General features: G+C 42.1%; 2 protein-coding genes across 4 annotated transcripts in view; both read right to left on the reverse strand.

Moving 5' to 3' along the window:
* Positions 1–1,022: 1,022 nt before the first annotated feature.
* cldn34a (claudin 34a) lies at positions 1,023–1,817 on the reverse strand. The gene has a single exon (XM_030791861.1). The coding sequence runs from the start codon at positions 1,815–1,817 to the stop codon at positions 1,023–1,025; it is 795 nt and encodes a 264-aa protein (XP_030647721.1).
* A 2,235-nt stretch (positions 1,818–4,052) lies between these two features.
* The window catches only part of shroom2a (shroom family member 2a), a 41,340-nt gene continuing 17,681 nt past the window's right edge, over positions 4,053–27,711 (reverse strand). Inside the window, exons 3-13 of one of the 3 annotated variants that reach the window (XM_030791046.1) lie at positions 27,093–27,098; positions 19,974–20,069; positions 19,345–19,362; positions 18,792–18,914; positions 15,839–18,431; positions 15,356–15,438; positions 9,593–10,249; positions 8,140–8,733; positions 6,481–6,652; positions 6,000–6,272; positions 4,053–5,486 (exon numbers count right to left, since the gene is read on the reverse strand). In XM_030791046.1, the coding sequence (XP_030646906.1) occupies positions 5,208–5,486; positions 6,000–6,272; positions 6,481–6,652; positions 8,140–8,733; positions 9,593–10,249; positions 15,356–15,438; positions 15,839–18,431; positions 18,792–18,914; positions 19,345–19,362; positions 19,974–20,069; positions 27,093–27,098 (4,894 nt within the window). In that variant the 3' untranslated portion in view covers positions 4,053–5,207. Of the gene's footprint in view, positions 5,487–5,999; positions 6,273–6,480; positions 6,653–8,139; positions 8,734–9,592; positions 10,250–11,084; positions 11,132–15,355; positions 15,439–15,838; positions 18,432–18,791; positions 18,915–19,344; positions 19,363–19,973; positions 20,070–27,092; positions 27,099–27,711 lie in introns of those variants that run through there. The other 2 variants (XM_030791047.1, XM_030791048.1) reach the window with 2 other exon arrangements.

The following is a 27,711-nucleotide window of genomic DNA, read 5'->3' on the forward strand; positions in this document are numbered from 1 at the left end:
AGAAATATTAAGCTGAAATGATTTCTATAACAGAGGTTCATATTTAACTAATTTAATTAAGCAAAAACACATTAACAACATGACAACTCACAATGTTTGCAATCAAATATATGATACTTTATAGTAATCACAATGCTTATCACTCAAAACAAAGCAGAAGAGAACTATTATTATTATTATTATTATTATTATTATTATTATTATTACTGGTGGTGGCAGTAGTACTAGTAATATAAGAGGCATTGCATTCAGTAATATTATTGGATTACGTTTGACACTTTTATGAAGCACTTTTATGGAGTGTGAACTTTTGGGATTTTGTTGTCTACTGTCATAATTCAAGTACCCAGAATGCACCTATGAACAATATCATTGGAAAATATATGTCATCAGAGTTCAGTGGTGCAACTTCAGTGGCTTATGACACAACCAAACCAAAATCAGTTTGATAGATGGCTGGAGGATTAAAAAAATATACTAAACAGTCAAAACATGAACTAATACGTTATTTAGTGACGTCAGTAGCAGAAAATAACAAATCACAGCAACGTGACTGGTATCCAGATGCTGTAAGATAAAGATGTTACACAATCTACAAAGAGTGCTATCTCTTGATAAGAATCTCAATGATTGTTAACTTGTTGCTGTTTTATGGGGTTGTGTAATCACATAGATAAACAAGTACAATACATACAGCTATAACTGTAAAGCCCCAAACTCAGAAGTTTCAGAATAGTTCACAATAAAAATGTCCTGAGGACCATGACACTAAGGAGATGAACCCCCACCCCCAAACAAAAAACATCAATTTTGGCAGGAGTGCTTCTAGAATACAATTTGACTCAATGGTTTTTTACAGTCATAATTTGCATTGTCTAATCCTTTTTTAAATAAAATATTCCAAATCATATTTGTTACAATTCTCTTCTGATATTTCAAGTATTTATCAGAAAGGCCATTCACTTGTTTTCATTGACTACTACATATAGTTCAAGCTGAAAACCTATTTCCTGATCCTCTGCTTACAGAACATCAGGATTTTCTGTCTCAAGGTTTTCAGAAGCTTGGAAGGCTGGGTTATCAATACCCCCATACTTCTCGTCCTCTCCAGCCTCTGCAATAATGTCCAGAGCGGTACCAGTCCCTGGGTCATCTAAATACCCTTGTTCCTTACCAACAGTATCAGTTCTAGCATTCTTGGTGTTGATTGGATATCTGTCAGACAGGAAGAGCAACCCACTTATAATTAGTAGGATGGAGGCACCAATCCCTATACCAATGCCTGCTCCCACTTCCTGTTTTGCTGGGGCATGGGGGAGGTAGTACTCTGGTGGGAATGCAATGCTACTATTAGTCAGCACAGAACTCATGTTCCAGAAGAGAGGCACTATAGAAAACGTTGCTGTGAGTAAGTATAAGAAGCCAGCCAATGAGAAGGCCAGTTTAATGTGTCCAATGCGTCCCTTGTCAACCCCAAAGTAAATAAACCTGAGGGCATATCCAGCAGTAATATTCGCAGCTATTCCAATGAAAATTGCTATCATGGTGAGTACCTGGGCTACAGCTATCTCCACAGGAACAAAAGAGTCGGCGATACTGAAGGCTCTGCAGGACTCTGCCGAGCTCGTGACGTGACTGTAGAAACAGGCTCTCCAAATTCCAACCCAGGCCAGTCCTGAGGTGATAACAGACCGGTCTTCCACGTGCCACACCCTCCATTGGTTTACTCCCGGGGTCACAAATGTGAAGACCAATCCAAGTATTCCAAACACCCATCCCACCAACTGCCAGTGGGCCAAAGGCACAAAGTGAGGCATACCTATGGGCCGGCTGCCGCACTCTTGGATTATAGCAAGTTTCAAACTCAAGCTCTCTCACTCAGGTCAGAGCATCGCCAGGACTCATTGTCCTCTCAGATATAGATGCAGTCACATGATCAAGGTTGTGGTACTCTGAGATACCTGATGAAAGAAACACGAGATTCATCCACTTAGGTACTAAACAATGAATTAATTTAAGACAACAGAAAAGTAATACAAAGAGTCTACAGATGGATTTGACTGTATAGCACTGATCTAGGTATTTGACAATTATGAAAAATGTGGATGTAGTCATGTTTTTGGGGTTAAAAGACAGAACCTCTGAACATTTACAGTCACGAGTGTGTGATTAGAGCATAGTACAAACCTACAAGTACCTCTGACAGCCATAAGACTTAAGTGTCATGTCAATGAATTAAAAGCCATGTATGCTCCTGTGCAATGAAAGCACAGATGAGTGCAGTTATATATTGTCTCCTCACTCAGGAATAGTGAGACTGAGACAAAGAACATGTGTAATATGACTGACTAACCATGTAGAGAATATACATAAGCAAAATGTTGCTTCATAGCAATCTAACTATACAGTATATGGGACAATGAATCCGTGATGAGGAAACATGTAATACGAGAGCAAGAACAAACTTTAGTTTAATTAATGTTTCAAAACTTCGTGGTTTATTAATGTTGAAAAAACTAAGATGGATTTGAGAGAAGAAGTGAAGGGAAAAAGGATGTATTGTAAGAAAATGAGAGGATGGCAGTTACTGTAAGTGAAATAAGTTTTTAGCTTTTTAAAGTTGGTATTCAAATTAAGAAGTATTTAAGAAGAAGCATTAGTCCCTAATATCTAAGCTGAAAATATCTAAGCTAATATCTAAGATGAAAATTTCCAACAATGCCTCAGTTATTTCAACAGAAGTCTGAGAAAGATCTTTGGAAAACCAGTGGCAGAGAAACGATTTTTTTCCTGAGTTTAAAACGGCAGCCTTCAAAAGAGCATCTGAAATCTCACGATCTTTTCATCTTTTTAGAGCAAATGTTGTACGAAGCTTTGGACCAAACCTGTGCAAACTGACCGAGTGCTAGCAGTAACCCATTCACAAAGAGACAGAGCAGAGGTACATACCACTGATGGGCCGCAAAAAAAAGTCAAAAAGAATCAGCTACAATTAAGCAAGAAACCACAATCCTTCACGAAAAGTTTTGTTGTGCTAGCTTTCAGCGAAACGGTCTCGTATAACTGAGGGCAAATATGGTCAAGGTTAATGATTGATCAGCTAGATACAAACATTTCCATAAAGAGGCTGGACAAGAGGTTAGACAGTTAAGATAACAGTCATAGTTCAGTTCACAATTAAAAGCTCCAGCAATGGAATATATCCTCGCTATAGCATCTGTCAATTATCATGCAGCATTTACTCACCACTCAATATGCATCAGCCAGCAGTGACATACCTGTGTTGTTGAGCATGGATGGCTGGAGTACATGTATGTGACAAATGTACAGCACACAAATATAACTGTTAAATTGGGGCAGTCTTGTAAAGATAGTCCTTATCCGTCTCCATCTCTGCATTATTGTTTTTTGATGACTTTATGGGGATTGTGTACATCACTGAGAATCTTCTACCTTCTAAAACACAGACACACACACGCACAAGCTACGGCATTAAAGGGGAATTAATCACCCTTGCTCATCGCAGTCACATGACTTCTGCACATGTCACAGTCTTCTGACATGACAGTACTAACTGCACATAGGGAGAGGTGAAGGCGGTAGTTAAATATTACACTGGAGAACAAGCCCAGCCTGGAGATGTCATTGTTTAAGAGCCATACTTTAAAATAAATACCTGCTGTAGCTGGGAAACTGCACGGTCTATACATATTTTGGTTCAGATGTATCAATGAGTAAAGCGTTTCTATGACGATCGAAGGGAAAACAGACAGAAACAGTCATAGGCACACGTACTTTGTGTTAGCCCATTTGGACAGAGATCTCTAACTATGTTTTTCTACTGTAAATTTGGAGTAATGTCATGTGTAAATATATTCTGTGGCCATCTATCATAGTGCTTGGGTGTTGAGACACATTGAACCAGACTTAAAAAGCAGCTATAGAGGAGAATTTTCAAGTATGACTTCATAAAATTATTTAAAAACAATAAACGTGACAAAAAGTGAAATTCAAATGAAAGCATATTTAAATTGATGAGACACACAGAGAAATCCGGGTGAAAGGCAACAGCATTTTTATAGACAAGCATTCATTTCTCAGTGAATTAACAGGCTAATGGGTTTCGGCAGGTCACTCTGACTCAACAATAAAAGCATACAATATCAATGTTAACTCCTTATTATAGCTGACAGAGCAGTCATAAGCATCTATAAAAGCATTAAGGCTAGAGATCATTTGCTTTGCTAAATCAGGTGCAAGGGTAAAAGACTAGCCTATTCTAATTATAGGTACTGTACAGTTTCAAAAGGCTACAATAAATTACTAAAAAAAAAAAAAAATTATCTTCAATAATACAAGGACAGTGAGCGACGCCACAGAAAATAATGCACCATCTGAAAAGTCATTTATGGACATTTTATCCTCCCAGAAAAATATTTCAGTGGTATTCTCTTGTCACCGCGTGAGATACAGGTACGAACATACATAGGTGGAATCTTTAAATTTGACGGGTTTAAAAATCATTACAACAGACTGTGTATGTGAAACAGTGTAACAAGTGGCTCATTGCCTCGGGTAGCTATTTGTCAGATTGTCTCACATGGCCCCCTAGTGGTTACAGAACAAACATACAGTGTTGGGATTTCAGAGTGTCTTGTCAAAACTGCAAATCACTTCAGATCACAGTCCAACATTGCAGTTACAACTGTAGCAACAAATACTCAAGCACTGCAGTTCTAACTACGTAGAGAACCCACAGGATACAAACATTGGTGAGGTCTTAAGAAAGTACTTTTTTTTTTTAACCATTTAAAAACTGGTGTTCTACTGCAATAGCTTTATTATTATTTTTTTTTTTACACTCGATGCACTTTAAAAAGTGTAATACAACAGTTCAAGAGCAGAGAGTGGTTATGATACGGTCAGTGGTCCAAAAGCTTTAACATACGTCGACACAAAGTTTTCAGAGTGCTGTTAAAAAGTGTGCAGCACTGCCTGTCATCTCAAAAGTCCTCAGGAGACACCCGGGGCAGAGAGAGAGAGAGAACAATCAGATTGCGCCGTGGGGACAAACTGGTCGCTGATCATAATTGTCTTTTTTTTTTTTGTGGCGGAATTAGGAGATTAACGGGTCAAATGGTGTTCGGAGCATTTCTGAACAAAGGAATGTCGGTTCTCGTTCGTGGAGCGAGCGGGTCGTATTTCTGTCAGTTCATGGCTGTCATTCTCTGATCCACAGGAAGACTGTCCGTTAGACATTTAAGCTGCTCCTCCCCTAGTTTGATCTTGTCCTCTAATTTGCGCTGCTCGATGGTGAGCGCCGACTTCATCTTGACAAAGTGCTCGTAGTCGGCCAGGCTGTCCTCCTGCAGGTAGTTGGCCAGGATGTCGTAAACGATTCGCTCCCGACGGTCCAAGTTCTCTTTCAGCTCTTTGGCGTCCTCGTGTTGTCGGATCAGCAGCTTGCGTTTTTCCGTCAGAGTTCGCTGTGGGAACACGTCAAAGATTACGATGAGAAATGAACTCTCTTCATTACTCGATCTGTGGCTCAAGTATCACTGAATCACAATTATTCTCTGTGCTACAGTCATATCAGCCTGGAGTAGGAGACTCCTTTCAGGACTAGCATAGTATAAATAATTAAGAAGATGGGGAGCATTAAAACACAGCACTATCAAAAACATTTTCGGAAAGTCTCTGGAGACATATTTCGGGGCATTTAGTGACACTAAATGTTGTTTAAGGTCAAAAGAAAACAAGAAATACATACATACATATAAAACACAAAGTATTTCAACAAGTCTTTCCAAAAAGTAACTTGTATCTACTTTTCACTTGTTACCAGATGAACAGAGGTCAACTTGCTAAGGCAGTTGATGACACTGCACCAACAAGACCGTTAACTTTAACATTCAAACTCCTCATCCATGACTTTGCCCCTGTCATTCAGCCCATTCCTCTTATCCTCTTTCACTCCCACACTCTCTCTCTCCTCTTACCCTCTCCTCTGGTGATGCGTCCTCCTCTAAGCTGTTGAGAGCGTTCTCCACTCTGGCCAGCCGGCCGGACAGGGACAGCAGCAGGCTCACCACTTTGTCCAAGTCGCCCACGAACATGCGGAACTTGTCCAGTTCGTTGGGTTTGCAGACGGCCTGCACCGTAGCCTCCACCTCGTCCCCCAGGGCATTGTTGTCCTGGATGTCCTCCTGTAGACTCTCCCGAGCCTCCCGCAGCACCTGGAGCTTCTTGCTCAGGCTGTCAATCAATTCATGCTGCCAATGAGAGCAAGGGGATTCGTTGAGTAAAGGAAACTAGGTTCCGGATTTTTTGCAGCCAAAAGCCATCGTGAAAAGTGAATTGGCGTTTCATCCTCTCACTGAAAAGGTGTGTTTCCTTATCGGTCAGGTGTGAAACTGAGTGTTGGGTGTATACGTGTGTGTATGGATAGGTGTACATGTGTGTGTGTGCGTGAGTGTATACCTTTTTGTTGGCCAGGTCACTGTCCTCCTCTAGTTCCTCCTCTGAGTCGTGCTCTGTGTTCTGCTCCTGCATGTCTTTCATTTTAATCAGGAGCTCAGCCTTCGGTGCTGACGTGCTGTAGTAAGTTGAACTGGTTACCAAGGCAGCTGCCGCCATATTGTCCTCCTCTTTCCTACAGCACATGGAAATGGATGTTTTGAACAGACATGCACGCGCATAATCACACAACATATACACACATGACTATTTTACACTTCTTTTAAAACCGTGCTGTTTGACTGTACAAAAGCTGTTAGGATTTGAGAATGTATAAGGATAATATGAAGCCGTTCCAGTCATATTCCAAATTTAATTCAATTCAAAGAGTTTATGTGCTGCTCCTTTGCTCTGAGACAACAGCCTGAACAGACTCGGTAAGGACTGCTGTTCCAAATCTAACCACTAGGTGGCCAAGCCCACTCAGCAATGTCGAGCCACATGTGTTTTTGACATGCTGGGTCAATTCATTACAGCCCTACAGAGGAAACTCTATACGAACATAGGATGTTTTCCATTTTATGGGATTTTATCACCAAACCAACAATTTTAAGCTGTATATAACTATGGCATGTGGGAGGGGCTCAATTCAGGGCGGTCACAGTTCATTCAAACATCAAATATTCAACTGCCCCCCTCCCCCCCCCCCCCCAACTATGTTTTTTTCAACAACTCTCCAATTTATAGTTAAACTGTCCTTGGGCTACCACATGTTCCAGGAGATGTCAACTGCCAAATGCCACAGAAATTAAAACAGAATTTACCACACAAGTTTATTTTTTGGGGCCTTGCACTCAGACATGTTTTTAGGAAACAGCGTGGCATACTGAACCAAATCGTTCCACCAGCAAGATTAACACTACAGAGATGATTAGTGTTACAGAAATGGACTTTGCTGCATAGTCTGTAAAACCAAACATTCATCCCGTCATTACCCCATTTAAATGTTTTCCCGCTGTTATTGTAGTTATTATACTAACATCAGCTAAATTTCTATTCCACCTCTGAGAGCAACCATTGCAGCGGGTTATTTTAACGTGAAGAAAAGAGAACTGATCTGTGTTGTTAGATAGCCCACATGTCATTTGTTGAATAAGAGTTATGGTTGTTTTTCTTTCAATACTGTGACATTTAGGCCAATAAGTCTTATATCTGTGATAAACAAATGGCTGTATGCCAAAAAGTCTTACATCTGTGATAAAGAAATGGGTGTATGTTACTGTCTCAGTTCTTAAACACACATAGACATGCACGTGCGCACGCATGCATGCACGCACGTACACACACACACACGCACACATACACACACGCTAACTTCCACAGGTAGCTGAGTGGTGTGATTTGCTACCAAATTTGAAATATAATAAGTTTCAGTAAATATCTATTTTTGACGGTGAACATTAAAATACAAATTTTGGGCTCTCTCTCTCTCTCCTTTGCAAAACCTCTCTTATATTCATAAAGGGGGAGAAAAAAAAAAACAGAAGAGAAATAAGTATTTTGTGTTGGAGCAAGTGAGTGAGTGAAAAGTGTGGAGCAAGTGAGTGAGTGAAAAGTCAAATCAACTGAACATGTTTCTGTATTTGACTAAATGGGCGAAGACCGGTACAAAGGGAATCTGACCTCTCGTCAGAGCAGCGAGGAGAGGTCTGTTTGGGTGCTGCCTTCCTGCGCTGATGAGCCCCTTCCAACAGCTGCTCTCCCTGGGGGAAAATCCCCTCCATCAGGTCCATGGTTGTCCTCATCTTCCTCTGATCCAGTATGTCCACCAGAGACTTGTCTTTGTCCATAATATCTCTGGCTAACTCCTCTCTCTTTTCATCCTCTACCGACTGGGACAGGGCACTGACCGCCGAGACACCGTTACAGTTCGACTGCTGGGCGCCCGCTGACGAGTCTTCCTGCCGGTGTTTGGGGACTGCGGGCTGCGCGTGCGTGTTGCTCGCCGGCCCCGGTTCCCTCTGAGGAGCCGGGGTCGCGTCTCTAGTTTCATGTCCCGGGTCCCTTTGTCTCGTAAAGGCAGAAAAGCATGAGTGTGACTGTTCGGGGGCCCCGAGGCCGATGAGTGGAGTTACGTTTGGCCCCTGAGAGTCTGCGGGGGATTCGTTTTGTAAGTGGAGATACTGCCGGGACTGTCTGTCCGAGCCGCTCGCGGCGTGAACTATCTTAATGGGTACTTTTTTCACTGTGGTGTTGTTCTCCGTCACGTTCTCCATCCTGACAGACGAGGAAAAAAAATAATGTCAAAATCAACTAGAACTTTAACACAACCACCAATGTGCAAATACACATGCAGTGCACATACTGAAATATTTGTACGATAGAAGACAAATATTGAACATTTCTGTATGAAATGACACTCAGAGAAGAAAAAAAGAATCCAGTGGATAAAGAGTAAAAGAAAGTCTTGCTGAGAGGAAAAGGACGGGAGCTCTGACTGCACCAGTGGGCTGATCCATACAAAGAGGCTGAGTAAGAGTCATATGACATGATGACAGAGGGTTTTTTTGCTTTTTTCATGCCCAACATCCTGGCAGACTTCAACTCACAACTCCTCCCTGTGAGCCGAGCTCTACATACATACAATACTGTACTGAGTCTGAACGCTGTACACTCCACAACTTAACAGTCCACTGTCCACATGGTGGATCCAGCAGACATGAAAGATTAACAAACAAACAAACAAACAAATCCTCACCAAATGTGACTCCAAGACATTATATTTAAATTGAATTAAGTGCCTGAAGAAGTTCTTGCCTCTAAGTAGTTCACACATAAACATTTCCACGTATACATGCAAACATACAACCATATCAGCCTATCAACCACTTTCAGTGCAGAAGCATATGAATAAGCACCCTGTATGTGTATGAACACAGTAAAAAGAAAGCTAGTACATCAAATGATTAAATTACTGGGTTGGAGAGGAACGGACAGTTTCCACTGCCAAATTTAAGAGCACCGTCTAGAGAGAAGCCCAGCTGTGGTCTGACAGTGAAGAACTTCACTAAGACACAATCCAACGCTGCAGCAGTAGCTTCACAGAGAATTTACAGTGAGCAGTTTGGACACTTACCTTCCAGAGGTTTCATCCTGCTGTGATACAAAGACGGGAGGTTTGTTGGTCATTCTCTGGGGAGCAAACTGTGGTGAGGGTGAACGCAGCCCCTCCATAGTGGGATGGGTCAGTCCGGCAGCTTGGTAGGGAGGCAGGACGGGGGGAGGAGGAGGAGGAGGAGGAGGAGGAGGAGGAGGAGGTGGCAAAGGAGCAACAGGCTCTGATTGGTGCTCCTCCTCACTCTTTGGCCTTTTGGTCCACTCTTCGTCCTTTCGACACTTCGGGGCAGGAGCAGGGACAGAGTTGGACTCAAGGCCAGGGGAGTGGGAGCTCGAGGCCCTGCCCTGAGGGCTAGGCAGGGACTCCTGGGAGCTGCTGATGGGTGGAGTGACCTCGTGGGCTTCAGGCTTGTTCACACGGGGCAGTGATGGTCTCTGGGTGACTGGGGTCTTGTTTTTGGCAATGGACAGGTGTTCACTGGGTGGGCAATGATCAGGGAAATATGGGGGAGGGTCAGCAGCTTTGAGTAGGGGTCTGATAGGAACTGGTTGGGACTCAGAAGCTTTCTTTTCAGGATCCTCCCTAATAAACAAAGGAGGAGGTGGTGGTGGGAACTGGTCAAGCTCAGTTACTTTCTCTTTTGATCTGCTCTCTCCCTGCCCTCCGTCATAAAACCTAAAACAAAAAAAACAAATGTTTACACACTTGTACCTTCACACACGTGCAACAGAGGAGAAAGACAGAAGTCTCTCCTGTTACGGCGCATAACTCTATATAGTCCTTTACAGAGCGACAACTCGCAAACCTATCAAAAGCTGTGAATGTGCTCATCTAATTCAGCACACAAAGCTGCACTGTGCTAAAGTGTAAATCGATATGCAAGCAGACGTTTCCCCCACATTTCATCTCTCCCTGGTAACTCCCAGGCTGGCGGTCATACCCAGCATTCTTGTGTTCCCACAAGCCTGTAAGGCACTGGATAATGAACGATTTTTCCTCCTAAGCCACTGGCCGAAGTCTTCCGTTTAAAAAAAGAAAAAAGGGAAGAAAAAAAAAAAAAGGATCTCAATTGTTCAGGTTTATTTTTTTCTTCTCTACACTGTCAGTGATCTTGGATTTATAAGTAGTAGTGGCAACTTAAGACAATAAGGTTACTGTGTGACTGCGCTGTCTGGGAGAATGCCGGTCATTGAGGACTAATTCCAGAGCGTTCTGTGGTGCCCTCAAGTTTTTCACTGGCACAGGACCTATGAGGCCTCAAATGATTCAATGTATGGGGAACAACAATCTTTGGGACATGTGTACTTAATATGAGCAGAAAAAAGATGATGACATTACGGGCATTTTAAGGACATTTTTAAGGAGAGAGAAAGAAACATTTTCATAATATCTGTGATATCATGAAATGCAACAAAAATCATGAAAAGAAACTCTCATTTATCAAAAAATTACATTTCAGTTTTGATAAATGCGAACACCGTCTACTACAATAGACACACAGGTTAAGTACCTGTCAGGCACAAAGAACCAGTGGTTGTGCAGTGAGCTGACAGAAGACACAGAGAAAACGTCACTGGAGGAAAGAAAAGGGAAAAAAGAGAAGAGACAGGTTGGCACAAGGAAAACAGACAGAAAAAGACAAGTAAAGGGTAACAAGGCAAACAAAAAAAGACAGAAGACAGAGACACACTATTTACAGAGTTATGCAAGCCCTCAATTCCCTTAACGAATAAATGACTCCTTTTTTTCCCTGGATAAATGCATTTGAGACCAGGGCAAAAGTTAAAGGAAATGCATTCAATATGCATAACAGGCAGGGTGAACAATGAAGAATGTATTACTTTCTGTACTACAAAGTAAAATGCACATGTTTTACATCAGAGAATGTACGCTTTTTAGAGAGGAACATGTGTATTTTAAAGGGGAAAAGAGAGCAAGTATACACACATTTGACTCCTGCATGCAAGGACATGCATTGAGTCTGTATCTGATGTCAATTGTCTGTAATGACAGTTTGTGTATTACTGAGGTAAACTCATACCCTTCATTAAACGCATTAGGCGGTCTCAATATGTCAAGCACCCCACACTTAACAGTACAGCCTTCACTCCGTAGTCATTAACCATGTAAATGGACCTTTAAACCATTGAACTCAGTGAACAGGATTTTCTTCTAATACTTCAACACATTGTTGAAATGCAAACTGAAGCTGGTCTCATACAACAATCACCCATAGATATACAGAGAGTACCAAAGCAATATCATCAAACCATCTAAGAGCTAAAACCATCATTTTGTGGAATACAATTTATAATTATGTGGCTTTAAATCCCTGAAGAACTCAAAGAGATTTACAAAAGTATTTACAGCTTGCTTACTAAACCTTACTAAATAAAAACATATCCATAATGTTCAGTTTCACAACAATTTTCATAATCACAAACTGTCCAATGAAATGCAGGTACACGTAATGGTAAATTCTATTTATTGAACAACGACAACAATAAAGTTAAACGCCCAGCCAAGTCAGAGTATGTCATAGTAAACACGATTAAATCTGTTTTTGTAGGCTGACTGACTAACCTAAACACTACTCACCTTGAGTGATGCTCATATCCCTACAACCCTCAAGAGCATGAGCAGAGCATTTTGCTCGCAGATGAATTTAGGTTCACAGTGACAGGTGTTACCTTGTAGCTCTTTATATAAAGATATCTGAGACCTCACCTGGGTGGGGCAAGTCCAAGCTCAACTGACATGTTCTGCGCTGGCATAACCAAACAGTAGCTTTGTCATGTAAATACTGGAGTCATCTGGTGTGGTCGAGTCAACAGACCTACTCCAGGACAGACATTTAACACCCCTCGGTAGGTTTCACTGGGTGTATAACAGAGAAACTAGCTGGCAATGACTGTTACACACCCACTGATAGTGTGGAAAAAAAAAAATCTACTCAGGTCTAATGGGAAAAAAAAAAACCCAAACAAAACAAAACAAAACAGATAATGTTAATGAATGTTTACAAGATCAAAAATAAATCAAAAATAACATAACACATGAATCATTATCCAAGCTAAATTTACACATGTGTTTAACTCAGTGTTTACACTAAGTCCAGATGAGTGGCTGGTGTAGCCAGTACAGTCTGTGTTGTGGCCAGACCAAAGGTAAACATGTTCTTTACGACACTTCAATCACAGGCAAGAGCCTGGATGTAAATCTTTGATGGGATGCAATTTAACAACCTTCAGATGATGGATACAGGTTTTAGAGGGCAACATGCTTATTAAAGTTAACCACCCCTTATTTTTTACACAAAGGATAAAGGAGAGGAAAAAAAGACAAGAAGCTCATGGTCAAATTGACTGCAACGTTAACACTTAAGGCCATTTTCTCTGTGAGTGAGTAGAAATAATATGTAGTAAAACCCCAAAACATGCTGCATTCAGTTTTACACACAGATGGCACTGACCCTAGCTACATGCCAGCTTAATGTATTATTCAACTAAAGTACTACACAAAAGCCCTCTATTCCTTACAGACAAGCGCATGGTTTAAATATTCAAAGGATTCTGTATTCACTGGCTTTCATCAAATTAAGCAAATTACATCACTGCAGACTGGCATGGCATAGGCTAAATGCCACGTATCACAGACATATGTCCTGCCGAGCAGAAGGGCTGTAATCAATCGATGGACATCAATGTCCTCTTAGAAATTTGAGAACAGTCCAATAAATTTGTTTAAAATGTTTGGATCATTCAACTGAAACCAACCAGGCAACGGAAACGGCCTCCAAACAGATTCTTGAATCTGTAAAAGGTGTGGGCTCGCAAAGCTGTTTGCCTTTTCTACGATTTGACAAATCTTGAAGGAAAAGCAGTGAGAATTTATGTAAGATGCTTTTTCTCATGAGTGGATTAAGTGATCCGCTAATCTCTAGGACAAGCTGCCTCAGTTTGGTCCAGTGACCTGAGGTCCTTGGAGCACTCTGAGAGACAGCTGATTAGTAGCTTCCTGTGTAAAAGGCACATGCCCACACCTCAAAGCTGCCTCCTCTCCACACAAAGCGTGGCCATTCAGGAAAGCTATGTAGTCACAGCTGGGCCAAAGCCATACAGTTACTGTGCCCAGAGTGCCTATAAAGACACCACTGTTTCTCTCTGAGCAGGCCTTTGCTGGGTACGCAACAGGGCTGAATTCCTCTCTGACCAGGGGGCTCACAATCAGCGATATGAGCATGGGTTCAGCTTAACCTAGAGCGGGCCTATTAAACCGGTGGCCCGCGGGCTAAATCTGGCCCGAGAGCAACCTCCGGTGGTCCAGAGGCAATCAGAGTCAAATTCAAATTATACAACAGTGAGTTCTAGTCGGGTGATTTCACTGGACAAGAAGCATTCCAAGAGTGCTGATACAGACAGTAAACAGCACTGGGACATTTGACTATATTTATCATTGCTGCAAACACATTTCTTCCCACACAGAGTTGATACCTGCCTGTCAGCAAGCTATGAGTTGTAGTCAAGCTAAGAAAATGTCTTTGTCAACAATGAAAGATAAATAAATGACGAAAACTGTCATTGTACCCCTGCGAATGTAAAAAAGGCTGCCAAAAAACTCCTTCAAAGGCTTGGCTTCAAAATCTGGCTCATTTGAATTTGTAATTGAATAGCCCTGACCCAGACACTTGCAATTTCTCCGTTAGACTTTACCATCTGCATAAAGTTCGTGAGGGAACAGTTTTTGGTGATTCCACCACAGTATGGCAGAAAGTTACAAGCTTGTCTCTTTTTACTTGTGGTTCCTTAATGATGGAATGAGCTGCCCAATTCCATCTAGATCTGTGAACTAACCCACTCCCTTACACTGTACCCCTTCTGACTGATAGTCCAATGACCATTGTTATGTATGATATATATTACTTGCTTCTCTACTATGGGTATTATCAGGCATTCCGTTGTATGTACTTTTTGCTGATGCTCATGCTTACCTTGTGTCCATTTTAATGATGCAAATTTCTGTATGGTGGGTATTATTCAGGACCTATTTTTTGATAACCTATTTCGAATTGAATACTACAACTTTAAATCATGGTGCAGCAGACTGGCTTTGCTGTCATTGTGGAAGTGCAGCTGTTTCATTAATTGCTGTTTATGGTATCCTAACTAATAACACTACTTCACGCCCAACGCTGGGTAATAGCTTCTTATCTTGCACTTTTGTAGGCCCTTGTTCATTAGCGCTAGTTCTTCCTGCCTTTAACTGTAGTTTACTCTTTTACTTCCATCATCTATTTTTGCACTCATATCTGGTCAATCACTGAACTTGTCACCGACACATGTACCACAGTCAGTTCCTTCACAGCTACATGCTTGGCCTGCATTTTGCCTTGCTTGAGAGTCGCTTTGGATAAAAGCACCTGTTAAATAAATAAATACAAATGGAATGTCCTTTCCCAAACAGCGACAAGCTGATGATGTGTCAGATTTTTTTTTAAAGAATAAAGCTTTGCTGGGCTACTATTTAAAGGCAACCTAACAGTTCTAAACTGTGTGAAAGTGATCTACCGTATTGACTTAACTCACTGTTAGAGGTGAATGAACCTTAGCAAAAGAAATCAAATTCACCACCCATATTCCTACTACTTTCCCACCAACAGAAAGTAATATGCTCTTCAGTAGTTACTGTTTTAACCTGCTAACTGTTCCAAGGAAAGCACAATGAAAAAAAAAACCAAAACACTGAAGATGTGAAAACATTGCACGGATGCATATTTCTCACCTTGAGCTAGACCGCTGCTGATCATTGAGCTTGCTCTCTGGCTGGGAGTGTTCAGCAGATTTCCTTCCTTGCACTGTGATGTTCTGGAGAGAATGGTAAGCATGCGCACACAGTATTTACAAATATGGCCTTAAATGCAGCTCAAAGCATAAATCAAGCTCTTGGCCCTCTTAGAACCTTCTTCATGATGTAGCTTTCCTACGTTTTTTCCTCCATACAAGTGAGTTGAATGTTGATACAGTTGTGTGATCGTACATTTGTAAGGGTGTGTATTATAGACTTGGATTAATATTTAACTGAGCAGATACCTTTACTCCCCTTTAGTCATCAAGCCTGCTTGTTTAAATAAAGGCAAGATCGAGTCACTTAACTTCTACAGAAATACCAACACTAAACCAGAGGTGGCTATGGAGTAGTATTTAATATACAAAAGTATGTTACCAAGCACTTTTGAAATCAGATTTATGAGGAACATAAACTCACCTGTCCATAGAAGTCAGCAGAGGGAGAGGATCTGGACCTCTCATGGACACACACAGGCTTACTCCTATCTTCCATCCCTGGATCGAGGATGTTTTCGGCTGAGTGATATCTTCCAGAGGCCCTTGTCTCGGCAGGTTTCCGCTGTATGTTCCATGTAGCCTCATACTCTGCAAAAGTGCCCAGTCTCTGTTGCTCCTGTGGGGCTTGCTTGTATGTGGGTAAAGCACACTCCAGACCCTCTTTAGAGCTGCGCTCCGTGGGTGTCATTCTACCTTTGCTCTTGTTCCAAACCTGTTCATTCGTAGAAGAATGGTGTACCCCTTCTGGCCGGGCAAACCGGTGATCCTCAGAGATTTGAAGGTTTTGCTTTGGAATAGGTTTTGGGAAAGCGGGCTTTCGCGTTCCCTCAAAGACCTTCCAGTGGTCCCCTGAGGATGAAGCATTTTCAGGAGGATGCAGGTCCTCTCCAACCCCCATCTCATTTATTTTGTCTGGTTCAGAGAGAGATCGCAACTTCTTGTCAGTAAAGCGTTTACGTCCTCCGATGCGTGACACCTGACTGCCAGCAGTCACGGGTTTGCTCTGTGGGACCTCCGTAAGAATCGGCAGAGGGGCAACGTCTTTCCGGGTCGAGGCACGGAAGCCGGCCTCGGTTGCGGAGTGCTCGACTTGTGTTGGCTCCAAATCCCTCCTCCGAAAAGACGTTGCCTTAAGAACCCGAGCCTGGGCCTCTTTCAGATTGTCCTTGTAGGTGCTGGTGAAAGAACCATCGGAAGAAGAAGTGGAGTTCTCTGCAGACTTCCAAACATCTGTTTCTTCCTCAATATCAGTGGAACCGCTCAGGGTTGCAGCGCTACGGCTCTTCTGTAACTGAGCCCTTTTCATTTGAATCTCATTTCGTAAAGTGGTGGCAAAGCGGTCCTTACGTCTAACCTGTTTGACATTCTGAGGGTCAAGGGATTCCTGGAGCGAATTTTCACTGCTAATCTTTATCTGTTTATCTCCATAGTCACTCTCCTGGGACAGTGAATGCAGCATTGGTGTTTTCTGAGGACATATTTTAATCTCGTCTCTGGACTGAGAAGAGACCTGTGAGGGCTCTTTAGCCTGGAGAGATCCTGGACTTTTCCTCTCCTCTGCTTGCCTGCTCTGTGGATAACTCTTGTAATTTATATCAGCACTGGGTACACTGCTGCCCCTCTGACTTCCCCATGAATCACCTGCTTTAGCAGGTGGACGATATAACAATGAAGAGGACTCCAAGGAAGCTGGATATTCATGATGTGGGTGGTCTCCTTGTTTGAAATACCCATTGCTGTCTTTATTCGTCGGGTAATTTTGTTGTGCCGGTGGTGAGGAATACTTGCCTTTATTAAATCCTTGGGAACTAACAGAATGTCTGTCACCTCCACTTTGTGTCATTTCTGTGATCGCAGCACTTCTCCAGTCCTCCCCTTTCTCCAGAGAGAACTGGGACTGTGACTGCGACTGCACCTGCGCAGGCTGCCGGGGGGCAACAGGGTAATATCGGCTATGACTACGGTTGTCGGGGTTCTGGTCAATGGCAGTGCTGGAAAAGGATGCAGTGGGCATTCTCTCCTCACTGTGACCGTAGAATTGGCCAAGACTGTTGGTAGGCAGCTCTTGCATGCTGCTGTAATAACCACTGATGTTTTGATATTTAGGCGCAGATGAGCCTCTAGTCTGTACTTGGAAAGTGCTCTCATCACTGAATTGTCGCTGATGATTGGCCATAAGGGCATAAGGAGGAGGCCCTACTCGTACATCAGTGCTAGAAAGAGAGCATGTCCTGTTTGAGTTCAGGTGTTGATTATAGCTATCAGCTGAAACATTAGGATTACGAGCATCACTCTTAGAAATTGCACTGCGTCGGGGCTCGTGGCCTTGCTCTCTGGTATGGTAAGCTCTCTGAGTGTTGTCAGGATCTTCTGGCATCCTCTCAAAGCCTGTGCTCTGAACCCCTGGTCTCTCAGGGTACCCAATTATATTACCCTTTTCATGGACCTTGGTGGCAGCAAAACTATCACTGCGGGTAGGAGGAGGAGGGGGAGGAGGAGATGGGGTTGTGGTCTTTTTCTTGTCTGGGATATGCCACACAGGTCCAAAGCTAGCTCTTGAAGAAGTGGAATGTCGTGAGCCTGGCTGCTCCTCCAACCTGGGGCTATCATGACCTCCAGCCCCTGTGGGAGGCTGGACATTCCCTGGCCTTTCGTCCTGTCGACCTCCCTCATTCATGCTATGGCTGTGCCTGCCATTGCTGTGCCTGCTACCTCCTGAGTCCCACTGGTTGACCTTGTAAAGCACATTCTCCATGGAGGCAGTGTTACTCTTTGAAAGTGTATAGTCTGGGGTACCTGAACTGGTGGAGAAGGAACTGTAGGCAGAGTCACGTTTGCTACCCCCAAGGTGCTCCACACTGTTGTTGTTAGACTTGCCTGGAGAGAGGCGTCCAGGTGGGCAGGGGTGTGTGCTATGCTCTAGGCTGTCCATACTGCCAAGGGAACTGAATTGGTCTGACACTCTACGCAGGTTTGTCTGGTCCCAGCCAGTAGAGACGTTCGTGGAAGATGAGCTGAAAGAGGCAAAGAATGTGCCCCCTGAGTACTATATGCAAAGCAAATTTAATGGCCTACAAGTTTTAAGTCAGGGCATCCGGTAAATATCTGTGTTATCTTGGTGTTATGCAGCTATTTGCTCACGTAGAAATAGCGATGTAATATCATTTAAAAGACAATTATGGCAATAATTACAGAAATTTAAATAGCACAAAATGGTTTATGGAATGAGAAGATGCAATCTTTAGACAAAAATGAGAAAGGGGTCGAACACAATCATGAACAATCGATTGATAATTTATAAACTTTAAGTGGGAATTTGTTCACTAAAGCATGTATTTAAAAGAAGCAGAACATTGGTTTGAGCCTCAGTTCACCTTGCATCATATCTTGCTTGCCAGACTGGCAAGGGTGAGGACTGCGTTTTAGAAGCTTCTGACTGGCTCTCGTTGAACTTGGTGGAGTGCCACGAGTGAGGCCTGCTCACGGGTTCATTCCTCCTGAGGAAAAGAGGGAGGGATGATGCAGGAGTAGGAGAAAGAGAGAGGAAATGAGAGAGGAAAAGGGAATAAGACGAAACGGTTCTGGGTTGGACAACACGGCCTTCTGAAAGAAATGCAGCCATTAAGCTTAACATTCACAATCACTATTTAAACTGTCAAAAGAGAAATGGAATATGGAAGATGATCATAGCATTACAATCATAGATCATTATGATCAAGGCAGTCAAATATGTATATTTTGGTCAACCTCATATTATACTCCTACGCCCTGTCAGAGCAGAAAATACTCTTATATATCACACAGAAGGTCAGTTTCTACCAGCCTGCGGCAGACATGCTTCAAATCAGTCTCTCAAAACATGCCCTCCTAACTCTTCTTATACTCAGTCACACCACAAACAAAGAGATTCAAGCTAATGAAACATACCCTTTGAAGCGGTTCTTTCTGAATTGCATGTTGGAAAAGACAACAGACAGGAATTACTATGATGAAATGAGTTCCAGCAAGTCAATCTGCTATGACCACCTTGGCTTTATACGAATGCTTTAGATTTATAAGTTAATTTACATTTGACTTATGATATTGATCATTTATAGCCACAATAAACATGAAGACAGGGTTGAAAATGATTATTCAAAGCATGTCTTACATACAAATGATGAAGAAACAACACATGCTTTTAACTAACACAAAAGACTTCAAGACATAACGGATCATTCCAGGTGAAAGCCATTCTGGCTTGGTAAATCTCTACCCAAATAAAGTTTCTTATGATGAATTAAAAAAAAAATCTGACAGTTACGAAAAAGTTTTTGGTAACTTTTCAAATGGAATGACCCTAACATTGTCTAAACAATCTGTAAATCTTTTGAATGGAAGTACGACACAGACTGCTGTGAGAAGTGGAGATGGTGAGGGTGGATGGCATAAAAAAAAAAAAAAAAGAATAAATAAATATAAAAACACCAAGGAATAAATGGGACTAAGGCAATCTGATTGGACAATGGTGGTTAGACAAAGGGATGGGTTGGCTGATAGTCACAACGATACTATACCTCATTGAACTTCGCAAAATCTTCGTGAGAAAGTTCCTGGCCACATGTATGTCGCTCTCTGGTGGCATTTTCTGTGCTACAATGTCCACCATTTTCCTGAAGGGGGCCAGAAGGGAGGCACAGACATGCTGAATATCTGAACTCAGTCAATGTCATGGATCATGCTACCGCTACCGACGGACAGACTCGGATATGTGAATATCCAATCAAACTAGATGACACAACAAATCTGCTGCAATACCAGACTGCATACCCACATACTTCTTACCGTCAGCGTTAATATTCCCAATTACCTTGAGGAGACTAGTTCAGCAAAAGGACAAAGGCAATATGTAGATAGTTGTTTAACGTAGTACGTAGAATTTTTATTGAAAGCAATGTTGCCTAGCACGTTCCAGACCCACGAGCTGCGGCTGGAAAGGGAACAAACTAGCCAAATAATACTTTTCTTTTTCATTACAGGGCCAACCTATGCCTCTCCCATGTAATGTCCAGCTGGTCACTGTTAGGAACTTAGCTGAAGATAGTTGGTTAAACAAACTCTGGGACATTGCACCATGCTACTCCTGCCTCTTGAAGTCTCAATACTGTTCCAGAGCTGAGTTGTAAGGTTTGGAGAAATAATAAACAGCACCACAAACCCTTATATTTTATGCGTAGTGGAGAAAAAATTCTGTCATAACTAGTAAGCATGTTCAGTGTATTACTGTAGCAAGGGCAAAGTTACATTTATCTACTTTTTGCCCACCATGTCCTAAAAATCATAGGTTTGCAAGTCTCTCCACATAGAAAACAAATGACTTTGGCTTTTTGTTGCTACCACACCCTATTTTAATATAAATATCTGTATGGTTTGCCTGGAGTAGCTACGCTGCATGTGTTTTCAGAGAAACAACTAGAGTTGTATTAATAATCCCCACAACAAAGCTGGAGTAAGTTTCAGCTTCAGGACATCTGAACGACAGCACTTATACTGACATCACTTGCACTGACATCATTCAGGACATGGGCCAGCTATTTCAAGCAACTGCTTGCATTACATTCAGAAATATTATGCATTAGGTTCAGGAATCAAAAGGTTAGTAACTGTTCATGTTGCTCCATTCTTGGCACTTATGCTTCACAACTAAGACTGATTAGGCTATATCTGTAAGGTCACACTCACAATGAGTAAAGCAAATACAAGGTGCTCAAGAAACAATCACTATGGAACCTCGTGTGCTGAAGTAGACCTAAGGGTCACTGATAAATGTATCAATACATATATGTCCCTTTTCTAAAAGCATTTTGAAGAAATACAATAATTAAACAACAAAACAGCTCAGTCTGAAGACAGTATCTTTAGTCTCTTGTATTGTCACTGGTCAGTTAGATAGCCTCCAAACTTGTAGGTGACAATACTAGTGACAAGCAGATGTGCTCTTAATGGGATATCCTAGGAGCATTCATAGTTCCTGTTTATGAATCTAGTCACCATAGTAAACAAGAGGATGAAGTGAGTCACTGTGCTTAGTCTTGGGCCATATGGTCCTTCAGGTCGTCATAAATCTCAGCATGGGCGGAGGGTTTAAGAGCCTTGGGAACTCTTACAAAACCAGATCAGCTGTGAGTCTACTCTAACCAAGCTGTTGTCTGCCCTGTCCAGAGCTCCAGTCTCTGTGAATACAGTGACCTAACACCATGAGACCCTACATGACTACAAATCTGTAGAAGACATGCTTAGGGAGACATCTTGTGGGGAAATTTAAAATGGGAGAAACTGAATTCACTACCAGTGCTCAATCTGACTACTGGTGAACTGAATTTGCAAAGTTTATGATCTCGCAGAGCACTTAAGACGGCAGACGTTAGATAGCTGTCTTAATATGAATTGAGCTTACTTAGGTAAGGAACAACCAGCAACTGTGTAGACCAATTGTAAATCATTTTTGAAAAACAAAATGGCAGCCCAATCTTTAAAATATATTTAAAATTACGAAACTAAAGCTTCCGAGAAAAACCAACACACACACCACAAATCCAGCTCACTGAAATGAGTTCAAATGACAACATAACATGGGAGCTCCTTTAACTGTTTTCCAAGTGACTGCACAAGACATTCCTCTTTATGTCCCTGCACAGCTTCTCACTCAACAGCCCCTCAAACTTGACCTCTGAGACCCAAGCTCTTGTCTCTCACAGCACCCCTACCTTATCAGCAAATCAATCAAAGGCACCATCTAACTCAGACATATATAATGACAAACACACAGTGTCCTTGACATGTCTACAGACTGGGCAAAGTTTCGTAAAATATAGTCACATCGAAATATAAAACTTTTCTCTTGCTGGTAACTCCGGGTGAAACCATTGTGGGACAAGTGAGGATACACCCCCATTCAAAGCCACGGCCCCCGATCCCTCCGATCTCTGAATGAACAGGGTCTTACTTTCTGGCAGAGAAAGTGCATTAAAGTTCAAAGCAGTATTTCACACATACATATTAACTACTGCACAACAAACACTAAGAAATATATAAGCTAATGCAACTTTTACTGCCCTTATGACCGCCAACTGATCCCTTGATCTTAACAGTTGACAGCAACAATTAAATGTGATTTAATATCCTACTAGAGTCAGATTAAGATCTATAGCAAAAACATCCTTTTACAACTGTATCGCTTAAAAAAAATGAATTGAGGATTAAAAGCAACTTCTGGACACAGAGAGGCCCATGGAGGGTTGATTCTCTGTGCGTCTCCTTTTTCCAGAGGAAGAGGCTGAAGAGAGATCTGTGCTAGCCACACATGGTGCTGGCTATTGAGATGCAAATGGGCCTGTTTTTATTAGACGTATTGTCAAGGCTACAGCTTGCCCCGCACAGATATGCCAGTCGAGTGAAACAGCGGAGCCAGCAGAGAATGGAGGCCATTGGGGGGAGGGGGGGGCTCTTCAGGGAAAGTCCCCACTCGTTTTTTTTAAGGGCATGTTCAAAAACAAACAAATCGTGGCCGAAAAGAACATAGCCAATGATGTGTTCTTGTACAAACCAACGAAACCGAACCTCTCGGCAAAGGTCAGCTCCGAAAAAGACCCCACCCCTATATAAAACGTGTACAGAGTATATTGCTTATCAAAAAGGCTTGTAATTTTTTCTCACTGAGGGTGCCACAATGAACTAAGTAGCTACATGACAGAATAAAAGTAATTAAAACTAAAATAAAAAAAAAACAAAAAAAAAAAAAACCCTTCTTTATAAAAACCATATATAAAAAAGTGCTACCTGAGAAATAAATTCAGCACTGAAATTTGCAATGGCTTTTCTAATGGGCAAGGTATTGCCTAGTGCAGAGTGTGAACAATAAAGAACCAAGAATTTGATTTGGGTTACAACACACATGCTCACTACTCTATAGTTTCAACACTTCAGCTTCTCAATCCCTCAAGGACTAAAAGTGGAGTAAACACCACTGAAGTCACTCTCTGTTCCACATCACAGGGAAAAACAAAAAAAAATTCTACACTTTGCTGAACAGACAGCTAGACAAAACAATGGCAACAACAAAACAGCAGCTGTGACACAAAGCACACTGACCGGCGAGCTCAAAAACAAGTCTCAGAACTCACCAAGCACTTTCTCAAGCAAACCAGGCAGCCAGCAGAAACTCCTCAACAGGTTGCACAAACTGCCAAACTGGGGAGGCTCTGGGGAAGCAGTGGCGGGTGTCTGGGTGTGCTCCAGAGCACTCCTCAGGCAGCACATTCCATATTCACATCAAAGCCTGCCCTGGACAAAGAGGAGCTCCACAGACGACCAGTGTCTGACCATAGCAGGGGTCTTTTCATCCATCCACAGCTTCCATAAACAAGATCATGAAATAAGAATGAGTCAACACACACCCCATACAGAGAGACTCGTTACTCTGACAAACCCTGCTGCACCAACAAACATATTTGCGGATGACTTGCGAACATAAATTTCCACTTTGTCTGTGCCTGAGTTTCAGTCAGAGAAGATCTCCCCATGGAATATAGTGGTTTTACCCCTGGAGGGAGGCGGGGGTCTTGTCATAGCCAGTCGCCTTTAAGTAATCTTCTCTTTAAGCAGCTTCTCTTCCTTGATTGGCTCATCGGTGGTATGTTAATGAGTTTTAAGAATGGATTCTCTTGCTCAGTCTCCTGTTGTGAGGCCAGGCCAGTGTTTCTTCAATTGCTATAGCAACAGATTGATTTTCGTAGGGTCTTTAGTGTTCTGGTTTCCCAAGCACTAAGTAACCAAAGGACACAGTTATCACTGGCATTTTATTTGTAACAAATAAGCTGAGGGAACCAGGAGGAGGAAATCATATCTGCTTATTTCAGATTAAAATGGTATACTAAATTTTCTTGGACTACTTAAAGGTTTAAGAGTTATTAAGCAAGGAGAAAGTGGGCTTCCTGACAGCACTAAAACTGTATTAAGATAAAAAAAAAAATTAAGATGTAATCCACCGAGTAGTTTGTACATCAGCGGCTTGATACTGAAAGTATCCCATTCACATAGCAGGAACTCCCGGCTCGCTGGAGACACAGGATACCACAAAACATGACCCCCCAAGTTTGGTCTCCCTCTCAAGTGATCATGTGACTAAATCTGACAGACAGGGAGCCTGACAAAGACCATCTGGAGTTTAAAAAGGGGGGTGGGGTGGGGTGTGTGTGTGTGTGTGTGGGGGGCAAATAACCTAACTTATAAGCTCTTCCATAATACTCAATACAGTCTGGCAAGTTAGAGCAGCAGTAAGTGGGCACAGACTGAGATCGTAGCTTGACCTATAAAGGTTTGATTAAAACATGCTTTGGCACAAAAACAAATAGTCTGGTGACAGGCAAGAAGATTATGGAAGAATTATGTGGGACTTTGGCTGACAGGCAGGCTTTACAAAACAATCTTTCACAATGATCTATTGTGAGACAACTCCTTATCCATGCATTCCAGACAGGGGGCCATAGCAAGGCATTAATCTTCCCATAAACGTCATACTTTTCTAATCAGGAAAAAGATATGACCCACTGCTCTTGTACTGATTGTATCAAATCAAAACACCAAGAGTCATCTCTCGAAAGTAATGTGAACATCAGTTAAAGTCAGTTTTATTCTGGTATCCACAAACTGATTTATCTATGTTCTGTTTGCCGGAACAATAAATAACTATATATTTACCTTTTTGGCTTATCATCATATTAGCCTGTGATATTCCAAATCATCCAATGCTCCTCTGAGCAAGGCATATTTAGGGGTAAATTATGGGGAAAGCTGGTCCACATGACTTTCCTCAGTTAGTGGACAGATTAAAAAAAAACAAAAAACCCCCACATATTCTGCTTGTCGCAGAGTGTGAACATAACGAACCAAGAATTTGATTTGGGTCACAACACACATGAAACTCATTGCTCCATAGTTTTAACACTTCAACAATACTAGATAGCGAATAGAGAAAATGCTGACCATGCTGTCGTCCTCATTCTGCCGATCTGGCTATAGGTGACTTGGCAGTTTGATGGACTCTTGAAGGTCTCAAAATGCTCTTCTTCACAATGGCTCTCTTTAGCAGCCTACACAATCAGGCCACTCATGTTGGACCCAGAGAGGTGAAGCGTGAGCAGGTTGCAATGACGACCAAATTCCAGAGCTGAGCTGCATACCAGCCATCGTGTCTCGGACTCCCCTCGGCCCCCTGTTCTCCGTGTTTTGGGGCTGAGGTCCTTGAACACCGGCATGACAAATTCTTATACATTCCAACTTGTTCATGCTATTGGACACCACTGCTTGTTTTTCCAACATTTACTACAGCAGGAGAGGTTAGTCTGATTGGAAGAAGCCTTGAACTCCATGACCTCTTTTTTTTTTTTTTTTTTTTAAGGCAGTGTCTGAGCATTTGCCTGAGTTGGCAGTGTACCACAACTGGAAAGTTAGGATGCAAGACTCCTCAGGAAGATACCTGTTTTGGGTACAAGTTAAATAGAAATGCAAATTATTGTGTAGCAAGGATGTTAACTTCCTACAGAATACACTATAAACTAATTTAGACTCTCACAATAGTTGAGCAACACACCAGTCAGGACAAAGTCTCGAAACATCACACATTCTTTTGAAGTGTCATCATATCTCCATGTACTCATATGCCACCACAATTCAGCCAACTGTTAACACTGATTCATTGCCTATGAAGAAACTTTGTCAAACAGAACTAGAATATCATTCACTGTAACTTTGAAATGCGTTTAGTCCATTCCACAAAGTGTTCGGTGCGGCTCACGGAAAGGCAAAAATAAAATGATATATGTTACAAACAGTCCTTGCACTAAAGGACCACAGTAACAGCAAATACACAACTTCACTGCAAAGTGCGCTCAAGCAGATGTCAGAGAACCCTGAAAATTAAGTCACTGTACTCATGTTGCTTCGTAACAAACCGTCTAGGCATTAGGTCACTAATGTCACTCAGAATGCTCCCTCTGTCCACGGGCCTCTGACCAGCTTCTGACCTCTCCTCCTCTAATTTACCCTGTCCAGCTACAATACCAAAAACCAAAATGCACCCAAGGCACAATAGGTTAGGCAGAGGAGGGCAACATCGTGAAAGATCCAAAGCTAAAACAGGACACAGTTTCCAAAATGTTCTGACCGCCTGAGAGCCGAGCCCCAGCCCCAAGTTCTCCCGACTCAAAGCTTTAGCGGAAAAAAAAAAAAAAAAAAAAAAAAGGGGGCAAGAGGCTGCTCCGGCACAAAGGAGACCTTCTCTGCAGTGTAATATGACGAGCCATTAGCTGGTTTTCAGTCCGTCTTTCACATGCAGTGACAAAGCACAGGGCGATAAATCCCTCCGGATTTTTCCCAGGTACAAGTCTTGCTCAGCTGATGATGTAACAGGTGTCACAGAAATGTCAGGCAAGCGCGAGAGTTTCACAAGCTAGTACAACCCCAACGCTAAAAGAACACATCAAACCACAATATCACACAGACCGCTGTCTACAAAACACGATTTTTATTAGCTTCAATCTCATCACAGAATGTCAATGTAACATAAAAAGTAACATTATTACAAAAGAAAAAGGTAGGGAAGTGTCTAATTGTAATACTCTGAACTTTAGAGGAACATTGACCTAAAAACAGTTTCAGTTTTTCCAACATACTTCAGAATTATCTTCCACCTTTTTTTACTTTATGCAAAAAGACCCAGTAGGCAAAGTGTCCGCGCAAAATGCAAAAGGTTACATACCTAACATAAATCATCAGACGGCACCAGACAACTCTGTCATGATGTGTAAGGTCCAAGTAGCAAACTCACACTGCCTCTTCATGTTTGTTTAATTATTTTGTTCTTGTGAAAACAACAGCTTCCTTTAATGCTTGTGAGATCTGTCTAAACCAATGGATGTTCACTCACTGTAGCAATGGAACGCTCCGCTCTTCCTTTGAAACAGGGTGGTGTCGGGCCTACTTCCAAGAGCAGCACATCATAAAAATACTTATTTTAAGAGATCCAGCTCTCTACACAATGAAACTGTCCATCAAGAGAGCCAAGACTAAAACACACATGCATATAAAGTCACTATATTTGAGACCTGAGACATCTCTGGAACATTCTAGCCACCTGCCCTAACAACCTGTACTATCTCCTCCTTCTCCGAGCTCTCACAACCCAGAAGCTTTGTTGGTTATAATTGGATTCTGAACCCTGCAGTAACGTGGTTGAGGCTTAGCGAAGCCACAAAG

The sequence above is a fragment of the Chanos chanos genome, chromosome 14 (genome assembly GCF_902362185.1).
Source record: "Chanos chanos chromosome 14, fChaCha1.1, whole genome shotgun sequence".
NCBI lineage: Eukaryota > Metazoa > Chordata > Actinopteri > Gonorynchiformes > Chanidae > Chanos > Chanos chanos.

Bases quoted from the DNA above. Each gene is read 5' to 3' on its own strand.
- cldn34a (XM_030791861.1), bottom strand. From the start codon at position 1,817: ATGCCTCACTTTGTGCCTTTGGCCCACTGGCAGTTGGTGGGATGGGTG.